General features: G+C 37.5%; 1 protein-coding gene across 4 annotated transcripts in view; it reads left to right on the top strand.

Annotated features, from left to right (window-relative positions):
* PRKCI (protein kinase C iota) overlaps nt 1-15,163 on the top strand; it is a 21,770-nt gene extending 6,607 nt beyond the window's left edge. For 3 of the 4 annotated variants that reach the window (XM_085513344.1, XM_015871977.3, XM_085513345.1), the window contains exons 3-18: nt 636-725; nt 1,466-1,516; nt 2,646-2,731; nt 4,015-4,155; nt 5,003-5,054; nt 5,695-5,753; nt 6,202-6,378; nt 7,175-7,272; nt 7,678-7,764; nt 8,410-8,545; nt 8,936-9,023; nt 10,196-10,321; nt 10,418-10,497; nt 11,325-11,414; nt 11,684-11,799; nt 12,663-15,163. In XM_085513344.1, coding sequence (XP_085369470.1) covers nt 636-725; nt 1,466-1,516; nt 2,646-2,731; nt 4,015-4,155; nt 5,003-5,054; nt 5,695-5,753; nt 6,202-6,378; nt 7,175-7,272; nt 7,678-7,764; nt 8,410-8,545; nt 8,936-9,023; nt 10,196-10,321; nt 10,418-10,497; nt 11,325-11,414; nt 11,684-11,799; nt 12,663-12,750 — 1,565 coding nt within the window. In that variant the 3' untranslated portion in view covers nt 12,751-15,163. The remainder of the gene's footprint in view (nt 1-635; nt 726-1,465; nt 1,517-2,645; nt 2,732-4,014; nt 4,156-5,002; nt 5,055-5,694; nt 5,754-6,201; nt 6,379-7,174; nt 7,273-7,677; nt 7,765-8,409; nt 8,546-8,935; nt 9,024-10,195; nt 10,322-10,417; nt 10,498-11,324; nt 11,415-11,683; nt 11,800-12,662) is intronic. The other variant, XM_015871978.2, reaches the window with a different exon arrangement.

Here is a 15,163-nt window from a genome sequence, read left to right as displayed (position 1 = left end):
AGAGCTCAAAGCTAAACAGGGACTCAAGTTGCTTTTGGAAGTGCTATGTGATCAGTTGTGTCAAACACCGTGGTCTTCAGAATCTGAGCAGGTTTTCTCTTCTGCTATCACCAGCTTTCCCAAGCTATGTACACAAGTACACAACAACACAAGAGTTGTTGCAGGTATAGAGCATTGTGTTTTTAACTTGTGGTCACCAATTTGAAAAAGCACGTCAGATTTAATTATGAAGGTTCCTTTCTAGTCTGTAAATGTTGTGTGCAATCTGAAGCACTGCTTATGCTCTTTTGTGAGCCTCCCTTTCTTCTGTCAGAAAGAAACAAGCTGTTTGCACAGGTGTCAAAAACAAATGAAGAAAAACTGGTTTGTTGGTTCACAGTGAGTCTGAATGAATAGGGATGTTCCTGCTCCTTCCACACTCTTCACTTTGTGTTTATGGGGTGGGTAGGCAGCTGAGTGCCAAGTCTGTCCAATGGGACAGTGATGTGCAATATGATGAAAAATGACAGAAACGCTACCACGCCGAGGGTATTGCTTTGGTTTGATACAATAATTATCTTAGGAACAACTGCGAGGGAGCTGCTGAACCACACGGAACTAATTAGACCGAGTTTTGTGATGTTTTCTTCTTTCAGGAGACCCATGTACTGTTTCTTCACAGCTGGAGTTAGAAGAGGCGTTTCGGTTGTATGAACTAAACAAGGATTCAGAACTTCTAATTCATGGTACAGTAAAATTTAATGTATTACTTCTAATGTTTGCACCTACGGAGAACAGGAATTTTTTCCTCATGTTATCAGTGTCTTTTGCACTACTCTGTCTTCTTCAGTTAAAGTCTATTGTGGCGGTCTGTCAAGAGGATGCCAAAGACGACGTCAGCCGTTTTAGCTGTCAGTACTTGTCAGTGTTCTTCATGGAATTAAGAAAGGAAAAAAGATGTAAAAATGATTTCATCTGCTCCTATATGTGTATCTCTGTTTTTTATTATTCTGCTTTTTGATCTGTCTTGTCTCCATTTACTTCTGCTTGATTGGCTTCTCAATAAATATGCACCAGGGCTAACTTTCCCAAGTTTTCTTTTCCTACTGCAGCTAAATACAATGGAAACAAAGAACTAATGTAGGCAAAATCATACTTGGCTGTTCTGGAACACTGTAATGTGCTTCACCTACAGTCCAGATTTCCAAATACCCACTGCAGTGATTGGACAATTGAGAAACCAGCCTCACTACTTGTTGCCAGCATCTTTACACAAGTTACCTTACTCCGCTGTCCAGTTGTATTTCACACTTGGATCACTGTTATGTCCAGTACAGGGTTTTGTGGCATCTTTTTTTCTTGCTTGCTGTTAGAATGCATTTTAGCAATTTTCTGTTGCCTTTTTACTATGTAGGTGTTGTATTTAACCCAAAGAATTGTCTTCTGTATGAAACAGATTAATAAGAAGCTGATATTTTTCTTGCAGTGTTTCCCTGTGTACCAGAACGGCCTGGCATGCCTTGCCCAGGAGAAGACAGTAAGTAGGCATCTTCATTTGGGCATACTTAAAATAAGTAATCTGTATTCTAGAAAAGGTTGATACTCTATTGTTTGATTTCCTGTGCTTATGACTATTAATAACACAAATCTCTACAGCTTAAATATTAAAAAGGAATGTTGTTTGTCATTTCTGAGTCATTGTTAATAAAGCATTTTTGTGTTTCTGTTAACTCTCCACGTGTCTCTGCTTTCCTTGCTTTTGCCTCTTCCATGGCAGTTTTCCATTCTATTCTTGTCTCTAGTAGTTGCCAGATTGCTCGCTGACTGATGTGAACAAAGACTTGTAACCACTTGTAATGAGGTGTCAAATAATCAATTTCAGACCAACCTTTGAGTAATATCAGGAATATTTTGTGAACACCTTTGTCATGCTGGTAAATGTACTAACCATGAGAGGTGATTTTCCGTATGTTTAATGTAGGCTTCTATGCTGTTGATATTCATCGTATAAAAGATGATGGGTATGCTGTGCATGCACACATCTGTCAGCTTGATATCCAAGTTCTTGACAAATGTCAGTGTGCATGCTTAAATGTTAACTATGGCAGTAGGATTAATGCTGCCTTTCTGAAGGGGAGAAAGAAAGGTTCTAGGCTACATCTGAAATAGCTTTTCAACTTGAGGTAGTTTTGCATATTCTAGTTTTCAGTTTTGGGTCCTGAAATGCCTGTAATGAGACAAACAAAAGGTCAGAAAATGGTGGCAGCTGTGGACCTAAGATACTGGAGGGTTTGTGCATGCAGCCATAACAGGACATGCTCCTGAAATGGACCTTCTTCCCTCCCTCCCACAGCTCCTCCTTGAATTAAGTAAGGTATGTGCATGTTTTGCAAACAAGTGCTTGTGTTGTTTGGACAGTTTTCCTCCTTTTGACTCACTCCGCCTTTTAACTTTGGAAAGGCAGAATTAACTTTCAGATGGTCAGAGTATTTTGCTTGATGTTTTCTCCAAAATTGGAAAAATGAAGAAAATACTTTGTGTTTCTATAAGGCTGCAGGAATGAAACTTTACTCTGCAAATCACTGTACACAGAAGCACCAGTAAGAAAGTACTGTAGTTCTGTATTTATATCATTTATGGATATAATCGTATGTTTTTCCTCTTAGAATCCATTTATCGCCGTGGCGCCCGCCGGTGGCGAAAGCTCTATTGTGCAAATGGTCACACTTTCCAAGCCAAACGATTTAACAGGGTGAGACTCTTGTTGGGTACTTAAAACCATGTTCCAGGGTTGTCTTACTTTTATAATTTTAATGTTACTGCCTTGAAAAAAATAAAAAGGTAGATTTATTCTAATTGCTGTTGGCTGCCTGTAGTTCTTAGATGCTGGTAACTGTAGTTTCAGGAAACTTTATCCATATAAAATTAGGCTCTTAAAAACATAAATAGTTGCAATTCACTTTACAGTGTACTCTGTAACTACGCTGTCACAGAAGTGTTCTGGTGATCCCTTAAAATCTCCGGGGAGGGCAGACTTTAACACTGGCATTAGATGATTGAACTGAAAGTGCATTTGCAGTTGTTTAAGCATGCGTCGAGTTGCTTATGATGCACAGTTTTCCTTCACGACTTAAACAAAACCTGAGATGTTTCTCTAGCATCTGCTTATGATGGTGTAGAAACAATTGAAAATAACTGGCCAGTTTTAATACTTTAAATAAGCAATAGCCAAAGACGATTGAGAATCAAGAGAGCTATCTGCGGCTTGTATCTGAAAAGTTAGATAAAATAAGAATTGAATAAGCAAGGTTCCTTGACAGCTTCAGTATTCTTTCCTTTTTCTCTAAGCTGTGAATCATGTGCTTAAAGAACTCTCAAAATTATCTCTTCTAAACTTCGTATTCAGCATTATTCATTTAATATTTTTTACATAAGCAATGCTCTGGGAAATATTCATTGACCTCTTCCCGGTCAAAGGCTAAAGGCACCATCACACTTGCTTTTGTTGGTGCCCTGCATTCATGGTTCTTTAGAGTTATGAGTGTCCTTCAGTGGGTGGTGATCTTCCCATTTCCTCTTAGTTGGTGGTTTAACTGTGCTGAAGCTTTTGCTTTCCTGCCTTTCTCTCTTCAAATCTAAGGACTCCTCTACATAAAGATAATGAGACCTAGCAAACTAGCTTGGTCACAGGAGCCTGCTTATTCATCTGCACTGCTTTTGACCTGCAGTTGACGCACATCTCTCTGGGTCCACGTGCAGCAGAAGAGGCTGACTGTGCCTGCACCTTCCCATGTAAATGTGCTCTTTCTGATAAGCAGTCGCTGCTTATTGTTCATTTGTAATTCTTGGGCTTTTCTATGTTGTATCTGCTTGTTCTATCTTAAAGTTCTGTCATAGGCTTTTCTGGTACAGTAGCAACTTGAGTAGGGGTTTTTCTGATCTCCTATCCTCTGTTCTTCAGTAATGGGAATGTGGCTGAATAGTTTCTGTTATATAGCTTTGCTTTTAATCAGTTTTATTGATTTATTCTTCTAGCGAGCTCACTGTGCCATCTGCTCAGACCGAATATGGGGCCTGGGTCGCCAGGGGTATAAATGCATCAACTGCAAACTCCTTGTTCACAAGAAGTGTCACAAACTAGTCAATACTGACTGTGGTCGTCATACACTACAACCAGTAAGTAAGGTTTATCTGAAATGTTGTCTTAAAAAGCAACAATAAATGAAATAAAGGAGCTTGTTTCATACTAAATGGCTTTCAAACTATGCTCAGCAAACAATCACAGTAGATAAAGCTTAAAAAGGCTGTAATTCTTTATGGCTACTGCATTACATGACAAGAAAATAGAAGAGATGCTTAGCAAAATAGCATTTCAGTAACAGGAAGGTCTTAATTCTTGTATAGATTGTCTATTTCTGTGTCAGATGGTGAAAAGCAAGGTAAATATGACATGTAGTTACATAGTGTTTATATGAACGTGTACGTATGTACATAAACGTGTACATATATTACATTTCACATATTCAGAGTGACATACAAGTAAATTCTCTAAACATCTGTTAGATTATTAGACCATTTTGTTTGATAGAAAAGGAAGGCAAGGCACAATAGTTCTGACCTCCTCCTAAGTGATGCAATCATCTTTAGTTCTCAAGTCCCCAAAAAGCAATATGTAAATACCACTTGCAGTTTAATGTTTAAAAATGGACAGCTGGAAGACTTAATTTCATAAATTTATTTGGATAATAAAGCTGCTGAAGTATGTGCAATTTTCTGTCTCATTTTGCATCTAATCTACTACCTTCTCCCTGCTGTATGAAGTTTTCTTCAATAGCTTCTAGCAACTTGCCATAACTTCTGGAAAGCAGGAAAAATAAGGTCTATGGTGATTCTTTTTATACTGTATGGACTAGAGCAGTAGTTATGTGGATTCATCTAAAACAGATTATATTTCTCAGAGATTCTTTATTGTCTCTCAGATGCTTTTCACAATCTGTTAAACAAATGTTGTGCAAATTTGCAGGAACCAATAATGCCTATGGATCCATCGGTGCATCCGGATAACGTAGAATCAGGTAAGATCAATGCTTCCCTCTTGAAACATGAACATGGGTTTTAATATGAAACAGAATAACTTTAAGCAAATTGCTTTAAGAATTCTGCTTTACTTCTTTTTGTTGGGCAAGACAAAGAGGACAGCTGCTTTAAAAACTAAGGGGAACTTAAGTATAAAATCTCCTATTTCCTGCGTCTTGCAGTTTGACAAACTGTTGCAAAGAATCGAGTCTGATACTTAGATTTTTCCATCAGTAAGGAGTGTACTTTAAACATCATTAAGCAAACAAAAAGGCAGTAAACAAAGTTACAGTGGAAAAAAATTAAACAAGAGTTCCTGGTGTTTCAGTTTTAATGGACAGTGATTTGTTAAACAACAACAAATGTTATTTGGCACAAGATACAGTGTGTCAAGGAGAGTCTAAATAGATTTCCAAATATAATCACAACGTTATATTAGCCATAACAGTTGTTATTGCAGTATTGCAAAAGAATGATTTTGCTAGCTTAAAAACAACAACAAAAAAATACCAGTTTTGAAAGCATATAATAGGTACATTTAAGCTGTTTCTCCTTGATTCAACTAACGAGTGGAAATTTTTAAGAGAAAGAAAATCGAGTTGTGTTCCATGGATCTAATTGTTTTCCTTGCATCTCTAGTGATTCCATATAATCCATCGAGTCATGAGAGCTTAGACCATGTTGGTGAAGAAAAAGAGGTGAAGTATCTTAACCATGCTAATTGTGTTCAGCGATCTTCAACTCTGGCACTCTTTATTTTATTGCTTTAGTAATTTAACTTGTCACAAAATGAAAACCAGTACATAGAGCATGTTTGGATTGCTCACTCGGTGGTCGCATGTGTGACTTTCAAGCTGATTGTTTTTAAAGCCTGGGTTGAGATGTGCTTTGATTTAGAAAGTTTTCCAAATCCAAATTCTTCTAGTTTCATTTGTTTTTCATCTGTCCTGTTTGTTCTGCCTTCTTCCCTTTCCCTTCTGTTCCTTTTCCTGGCAGTGCAGTTTAAGAATTGCAAGTGTTCATTGAATCACTTGTGTTTTTATTGTTCTATTCTGTTTGAAGTGCTAACTGTCTTTAAAGAACAGCAACTACAGTCGTTAAAATTGACAAGCCTGTTCATGAACTCAGAAGTATCTCTATCTGTAGGCAATGGGCATAAGAGAAAGTGGCAAAGCTTCTTCCAGCCTGGGTCTTCAGGATTTTGATTTGCTCCGAGTTATAGGAAGAGGCAGTTATGCTAAAGTATTGCTTGTTCGATTGAAGAAAACAGAACGCATTTATGCAATGAAGGTGGTGAAGAAAGAACTCGTCAATGATGATGAGGTAGGTAAGCTCTTTGTTAATAACTCAGCCAACTCTTTTGAACAGCTTTAATACCTGTTACAAAGGGGAAGCCAGACATCTGTGTCTGCATCATGAATTAAAACCTATGCATTAAACATTCAGTTACTTGGAAATGCATTACAAGAAGTTCATAAGACAGATGACTGCTTTTGAGGTCTGTGTTGACAGATGCGTAGTTTACAGCAAGTCATCCCATGCTAGTGGTTTTTGTCAAGAGCTCCATTACTTCAACCAGCATCACTGTTGTAATTGGCACAGTCTACAGCACTACTCATGCAGAAATCACTTAAGTTTCTCTTGCCTCTTTACTTTGGAGAAATATTCCATATTTTTCCTATTATTTTTTGCTTGCTTGGCTGAAAAGGAGTTGGAGTCTTCTTTTCATATGTTCAGAACAGTGTGAAATTTTGTTTTTTGTCACAAAGGAGAACCTCATTGTGTCACTTATTTGCTCTTTAAATCAGGCATCCACGTTTACAGATTGGTTGTAGCATGCATACTGATATGTGGAAATTTGCTACCATTTGCAGTCAACTGTTAGAGTGCTCTTGCTGCTGATTTTGTTCATGGTTCTTTAAGGTATTTTGTAAAGATTTACTTATTCAAGAACTTCTGCATTTTATTCTAGTTCCGACATTGATTTCACCTGCCTTTCTTTGCAACTTCTTTGCATTCATCAGCAGCAGTTTATCTTTATGCTAATTGTCATTAATACTTGCCCTGCAGAGTACAGCAGTACTTATCTGAATGTTGCTTTTTTTTCTTTTTTTAATAGGATATTGATTGGGTTCAGACAGAGAAACATGTCTTTGAACAGGCTTCAAATCATCCTTTCCTTGTTGGACTGCATTCTTGCTTCCAAACAGAAAGCAGGTAAGGGACATGAGATGATAATAGTCTTTTCTTCAAAAAAACTCATACTGTTAGGCACATCAGAGGCCTATTTAAATGATTACGTGCTAGGTAGGTAAAGTCAATGTGCTGTAAATCACTGTTGCATTTTGTGAACAAAAAGCCATGTTTATCATCTAAGCTTTCAGATTGGAAATATCTGAAAATGTGAGAAATACTGGGTGCTGTGATGCTGTGGGTGCTAGAAAGGAAGGGAGAAGCAACCAGCAAGGGAGTTCATGCAAAGTTGAAGCCAGCCATGTTGCCAGAGAGATCGGAGGAGTTGAACTGCCCAGGAGAGACCCACAACACTGCAAATATTCAGTCAAGAGGAAAAATTTTCAGCCTCGTATACAATCATTTGTGATATGCTTTTGTGTGTTTCAGGTTATTCTTTGTTATAGAGTATGTAAATGGAGGAGATCTGATGTTTCACATGCAGAGACAGAGAAAACTGCCAGAGGAGCATGCTAGGTATGTCTGATTGCAGATGTCTTCCATCAGAACAGTGGGATATCTGGCACAGTGCAGTAGTGCAGATTATGGTGGTGAGACAGCAAACCATTTCCAGATGTTAAGGATTTCAGAAATGTGAGACTGCATTCCCATCTTAATGCTGCAAGCCACAGTATCTTTGTTTCAAGGAGGAACTGTAATAGGAAGCGCTAACAGATTGCTTGTGTTAATTAGTATTACACTTGATGACTGCAGTCTGATTCTGATTTTTTTTTAAATGGAAAAACTGTTCTGTGGTATTTGTTTACCTGTCTGATGTTATTAATGTGTTTCTTTTAGAACCACCGTGGTCTAAACAAATGTTGAGTTCTTGTTGTGTGTGTTTTTTTCAGGTTGTGAGGTGAAAGGGTTGATAAGAGTAGACATTAATATTATTAAGAAAAAATAATTAAGTGACTGTGGGTATAAATTACTGCATGTGGATAAGAAATTACTGATTATAAACAACTTACCTGTTTCCCTGGTTAAAAATTACAATGGAATGGATAGGGTTCAGTTTAAAAAGTATTGTACCACCAAGGCTGTTCTTGTGGTCTGGAGTGTCTTGTTTTTTTTATGAGTTTATTTGACTGCTGGGGTAATCAGTATATCTTGCTGTTCTAGGTTTTATTCTGCTGAAATCAGCCTTGCATTGAATTATTTACATGAACGAGGGATAATCTACAGAGATTTAAAACTAGATAATGTGCTGTTAGATTCTGAAGGACATATTAAACTCACAGATTATGGCATGTGCAAGGTAAGCTATAGTTCCTTCCTAAGTAGTAAAAGCAACAATTAAGAAATTGTCAATAAAAAGAAGCAGAGACTCAAAAAGTTGAAACTTCTGAGCATTTCTTTATGCATGTGAACCATTCCACAACTTCTCAGTTATTCCCAGTTTCCTGTTGTTGGAGATACGAGGTTGACCAGCTGAAAGGTTAAAGAACTGTTGTCAGTGGGTACAAGCCATCCTCATGAGATGTTAACTGCAACCTGCTTTTGTGTAGCAAATAATATGTCCCAGCCTGGAATTTAGAGGGTTTTTTGTTTTGAGATTGAAAGGAGGCAAGTAAAAGTTTTAGAAAGTATGTGATGGGAGAGAGTTACACATAGCTTGTTTTGACAGTGGTGGTGTTTGTTTGTTTAGGAAGGGCTGAGGCCTGGCGATACAACAAGCACGTTCTGTGGAACTCCAAACTATATTGCTCCTGAAATTCTTCGAGGAGAAGATTATGGTAATTCAAACTTTTCACTGCTACCATGTGTCTACCATGTAACTTTCAGTTATCTCAGCTTCTTGCTCAAGTTGTTTAGCAGTGGAATTCTGTTAGACTTGTGACCCATCCAAGATAACATGGTGTGAATGGACCCTTCAAAGGGAAGGCTGAAAGTATCACAACAAACAAATCAGATATCCCACCTTCTGCACTCTTATCTTGTTTTTAACAAGCTTAAAGAGTAGCATGAGTCTTCTAAGTTCATTATAGTTTATAACTGTTTTATATACTCTTAAAGATACCCTTGCTTGCCTTGAATTGTGTTCACTTTTGGAGCTTTGTATTTGGCAGTAGTGATATAATACATGTATTACAAAGGGCTTAGGTAATGAATGTCCCTTTAACAAATTTTGGTGTTTAAAAACTGAAAATGTCCATGCAAATGCATGTTGAAGTCCACAAGGCTCCTGAAACGCGGGATAAGAGTACAGTTTACTGTGTATGTTTCTTCTGCTTATCCTTTCTTCCTTAAGTTCCAGTAGTGTGTGAAGCAGATCTTTGATGTGCGTTCTTCCCTCAAGATTTGTAAATGTTCCACAATTATTTCCAACTAAAAAAAACCAAAAAAACAAAAAAACAAAACCAAAATAACAACCAAATACCAATAGAGGTAGAAGTGCACATACACTAACTTAACTGAATGTTTCTGTCTGGCTTAACATTAAATCTGTCTGTCCATCCTTCCTTTCACAAGTTTTATACAATAAGCAGTCTCAGCCTAAGTTGCTGGAATTCTTTTCTTTAGCACTGCATAATAGAATAAGAACTGTCTTGCTACTGTTAAGAATCATGTACTTCCTTCTTGTCCTTCCCCAGTTAACAGTCTGTTGGTTAGCAATGACTAAGCCTATGTGTAATCTAAGACTTTGTTAAGGCTATGATGTCACCCTTTAAAGGTTTTGCATTTCCTCTTTGTACAGAATTTCCTCCTATCCTTCACATAACAAACCACGTAATATCTGTTTACTGCTGTTACCTCTCTTTTATTAACTAGTCAATAGAAAACTAGATAATCACACTATCGATAATTCATTTAAAAGTATTCTCTAAACATTTTTAGGACTACAGCAAGACTTTTTTTTTTTCTGCTCTCAAAATTCTTTATCAGTATTTTCTCTTATGAATTCCAGGCTTCAGTGTAGACTGGTGGGCACTCGGTGTGCTTATGTTTGAAATGATGGCAGGCAGGTCACCATTTGATATTGTTGGAAGTTCTGACAATCCTGATCAGAACACAGAAGACTACCTTTTTCAAGGTAAGTACCATGAGTGTTCAGATACTTCAGTACTTTGTTTACCTTTAAGCTATGTTTAAAGATGTGAAAGCTGATATAAACGCTGGTTTCTTGCAGTAATTCTGGAAAAGCAGATCCGAATTCCCCGATCCCTTTCTGTTAAAGCCGCAGGTGTTCTAAAGAGTTTCCTTAATAAGGTAAGAACTGAAACAGAGGATTTGACTTCTCCAGAGTGGCTGTTTTGTTGTGGACTAATTGATGTGTAGCAGATCTACCTTAGCTGCTGTGCACAGAAAGAGGGTACAGAAGGTGTAATCCTGTAACATTTTAGCAAGGCTGGGAAACTTATTTAAAATATTTGTCTTTGAATCTGTAGCTTTAGATTATTGCTGTGGAGCTGGAAGTGAATTTCAAACTAAAAGGCTTAGAAATGTTCTAAATAATTTCTTTAGCTTGGAAAATTGAACAGGCTTAGCACATTATCTGGGTACCTAAAGACATTTACATTTTTAGTAGCTTATTTGTGGTAGTATGACATCTATAAACAACCAGAGAAGCTCTTTCCCTTGAATAAGGGACTTGTCAGAGCTGTCCTCTTAAAGTCGACTCATTTCCTTCTTTCTGCTTCTACTGAGAGCACAGCGTTACAGCCTCCTAGTGGAGAGAAGTGTTATAATAATCTTTCAGCTGTATGTATCAGTAGCTTGCAGTTACTGTCTCAAAACAACTTGGATAGGCAAGCTGCCTGTTGAGGGGAAGAATCAAATTCACTTGCTTCAAAATGTTTAAACCCATTTGAATAACAATAAGTGAAGATGGGGTGGTTGTTTATATATTATTCAAGTTTGGACTTCTGTATATTCTGTAAATTGGAACGTTTTTCAAAATAAATAACACGAACTTTGTTCTTCAGTGCACCTCGTAACAGAACTCCTGATAATTCATGATTTCTCACAGAATTTGGAACAATGCTTTTATTCATACGTAGGCCGTGGCTCTCATTTAGAAATACTTTCTTACACAGGACCCAAAGGAGCGGTTGGGCTGCCACCCTCAGACAGGATTTGCAGATATCCAGGGACATCCATTTTTTCGCAACGTTGATTGGGATCTGGTATGTGAATGCCTGCTGGACTCTGCTTTGTGTACAGCAGTGATGTGGCAACTTCTGATTGTGAGAGATGCCACAAAGCTTCATAAAACCTTAAGCTCTTAACTGGCTTAGTACAGTCTTAATACAGAACCTCTTTGACATGCACTGAGTACAGTGGAGTATTTTAGAGAGAATATGGAATGAAGTTGAGAGTAACTTTTGGCCTTATTTAAATATAATTCTGTGGGTCATAACTCTTTCTTGATGTCACTAAGTGTGTTCGTTCTTAGATGGAGCAAAAGCAAGTGGTGCCTCCATTTAAACCAAATATATCTGGCGAATTTGGTCTGGATAACTTTGATTCCCAGTTCACCAATGAACCTGTGCAGCTCACTCCAGATGATGAGTAAGTAATGTAAAAATTAAGATGTTTTGATAAAGCAGTGAAGGAGTTAGACAAATTCATCAGCTGGTTGTATTCTTAGTACAGAAAGTCTGTTGTCTCCTCCTTGTAGGCTTGGTATGGATGGGTTAACTATAGTGCTGTGTCATGAGGTAACAAAATCTGTGATCAGTGGGTAAGAATCCTAGTTTGGAGAAGGATGATTAAGTGTTATTTTACAATGTTAGTGGTATCACTTGCAAGGAATGAACGTGTGAAGGAAAAAAATCTGTTTTTGATGCATGGTTTATTTCAGTACTATGCTAAGAGGTGATATTTCTGGAATGTTGGATTTAGATTGGATTTATCTTTGATGCTCTGGACAAGAAAAGGTGTTTTGTTTGGGTATTTTCAATTGTTAGTAATTGAGTGAGTTTATCCTGGTGGAAAAGCCTTGATATAATGCTCGATAATGTTTTGGTTTGGGGTTTTATGGTACCTTGCCTATTGAGTGTTCTGATTTGGGGTTGTATAGGAAATGCCCTTCTGTCCTGACTGAACCACTACCATACATCATCTTTAGGTTTTGTATTGGGTTCTGTGTAATGTGCTTGTTAATTTGTAAGCAGAAACAGCAAGTATTAAATGTTACCTATGCACCTCAGTTAGGTCTGAAATCCAACTTAATTCTTTATCCCTGTGTTAGCGCATATTGTTACAGGGCCTAGAAGAAAACAGTATCAACTGTAAGGAAAGGGAGGCTCAAAAGAGAGGGAATGTTTTCAGTTGCAGTCTATTGTGCAGGTCTCAATGTTAAAAACGAACTGTCAGCTGATACTACTGACTTTTAATTTTGCTAAACTAACAACTGTTTTTAATCTTAATAGCGATATTGTGAAGAAGATTGACCAGTCTGAATTCGAAGGCTTTGAATACATCAATCCTCTTTTGATGTCAGCTGAGGAGTGCGTCTGAATTCTTCATGTCTGAACTGTGCCAGTTGTTACTCTGTTTTTTTACTCTGCATGGATAAAGATCTCTTCATTTGGATGCACTAGCATAACATGAGTAACTAGTCATCGTACTGTTGCCACCGAGTGTGAATTACACACAGGTTTTCTTCTTGTATCAATTATCACCTGGGGCAATTGTTCTGCTGAACCTTGGGCTGCCAGAGTATTTAAAATGTACGTTTTCAAGAAGTCTTGCCAAACCTGAACTTGGTCTCTGGGGTTCCTGACTGCACAATGGGATCTGGCTATAATAACCTGCCAATGCAGCCTTCTGATAAAGGAAAGTTGTTTTACTACTTTAAGAGTACAAATTGCATCAGAGGACATAATGAAATCTCACTAAAGGAATTCTGCTATTCCAGCGAGACAAGTAAGATCTCATGACTTGTAGTTCTAAATCTAAATATGATTTCCTTGTTCTCCTTAGATATAGAAGTTACAGCTTTATTATTGCCCTTCAGATTTAAATTGACAGTGAGGAAAGCAGAATAGGTCAAGAATTGGCTGTTCTCGTAAGGTACGTTGATCCATCCTAAAGGTGGTGTTTAACTCAGTATTAGAGTCAGGCTTCATTCTGAAATGATACAGGGGGAAGTGTGCACAGTCTGATACAGAGTGCCTTTCTGAGCCTGTCCCTTTCAGTGAGGGCTGGGGTTGGTATAAGTGGAATTCAATTAATACTTTAAGAAATTAAAATCCACAGAGTGCAATTTAGCAGGAATGGGCAGCTAAAACTGACGAATGTTGGACTTCATGCTATTATTTATTGCATTTACAATTTCTGTCTTGTATCAGAACTGCACACGTTACAGCTATGGCCAAGGTAAGGGCATTGTTTCACCATGTTTCCTTCTTTTATCATCATGGTTAAATCTTACTGCCATACTGATGGAAATGCATTCCACGTTGCCAGTGGAAAAAGCACATCTAGAAAAAAAATAGGTGCTGTCCACAATGACTCCCTTAATTTTTCCACGTGTAGGTAGTGATTTGTAATAACACACAAACCTTTAGTGTTGGTAGTAGATTCCATGCTAATTGCTTTCCTATTAGAATAAATAGAACAGTTGAAACTGGGACTTTTGGGAGGTAATAATGATTACATTTCATGTTAGCAAACAATGTAATGTACAGCACAGCTAACTCTTATTTTTAATATTTGGGAAGTAGCTTTGAATGTCTTAGGCTGAAGAAATGCCAAATGTACCATTTCTTTATTTTTATTTCTGGAGAAAAGGGATTAAGAGACATCGAAGAAAAGAACCTGTATTTATATGAATAAGAGCTGTGAGGCAACTTGGTGTTACTTAAAGCAGATTCAGATGTCTGTAAACACAAGTTAGCAAACCTTATCTGAAGCTTTTAGTGAGCTTTCTGTACAGTCAGTATCTCTGTGAAAATCCTCGTGTGGTAAAGCTGTAAATTTGCAGCACGAATCTTCCAGTGTATGTTTTTTTTCCACTTCTGTGTTAGCTTCAAGGGGAGAGACTGCACAAGCACAGTAGCTCACAGTGTGGTACTTAGCATGGACTTCACGTTGCAGCGTGAGTAGGAACCAAGATACTGGGAATTAATTGGAGGGACTTCCATTCCAGGGAAGCATTGAACTTCTGCACTGTTGAAAGTTGGGTTCTCTTAGCCTTACACCTGAGAGTTCCTTATACATGGGTTCTCTTACACCTTCCAATGTAAAAAGTCAATCTACTTTTAAAGAGCAGCTAATAACTTCAACACCGTTATTTCATATGAAGTGAAACTGCCTGCAGACAGCTATAAATTTAAGTGCTTGACACTCATGTGACTCGTTAAGACATTGGAATTTAATTGGTAGTAAACTTTGAAGTTACTTCAAGCAAGAAAAGCCTTCTCTGTACAGTTCCTTAATTTCATATACAATATCAAGCAAAATAGTGTTACGTAGGGAAGGGCATTTCTGCTGCTCAGAAGAGCACTGTGTTGTGCTCAAAGCAGAACTTTTTATAGATAACGTCAAAGAAAATATACTTTTTCTATTCACACATGTAACTGTTGCCACTGAGATAAATATCCTTAATGACTGTAAGTCCATTGTTAAACTTTAATTTTCTCCTAAGTGCCATGATATTAAGTTATTTTTTATCGTGGAGCCTAATAGCAGCTTTTGTAAGTATTCAGAAGGGATGTGGCGTGTAAACAGTTGTGTAGGCTTTGAATTTTGAAGGTGTATTTGTGTGGAGCTGACCCTTTGTATGCCAGATTCTTAGGGGTGCTCTGCTCGTTCATATCATCTCTGCTACTTTCTTGTTTCGTATGGAATATGGTCTTGAACATTGTTGTGTAATCATTCTCTTTATTTGTGCACAATTTTTACCTTAAATAAAACATTTATATTAGAA

This window comes from Coturnix japonica, chromosome 12, assembly GCF_054131305.1.
Source record: "Coturnix japonica strain WE chromosome 12, WE-NBRP24, whole genome shotgun sequence".
NCBI classification, from domain to species: domain Eukaryota; kingdom Metazoa; phylum Chordata; class Aves; order Galliformes; family Phasianidae; genus Coturnix; species Coturnix japonica.
Note: the sequence above shows the minus strand (reverse complement) of the source record. Positions and strands in the feature narration are given on the sequence as shown.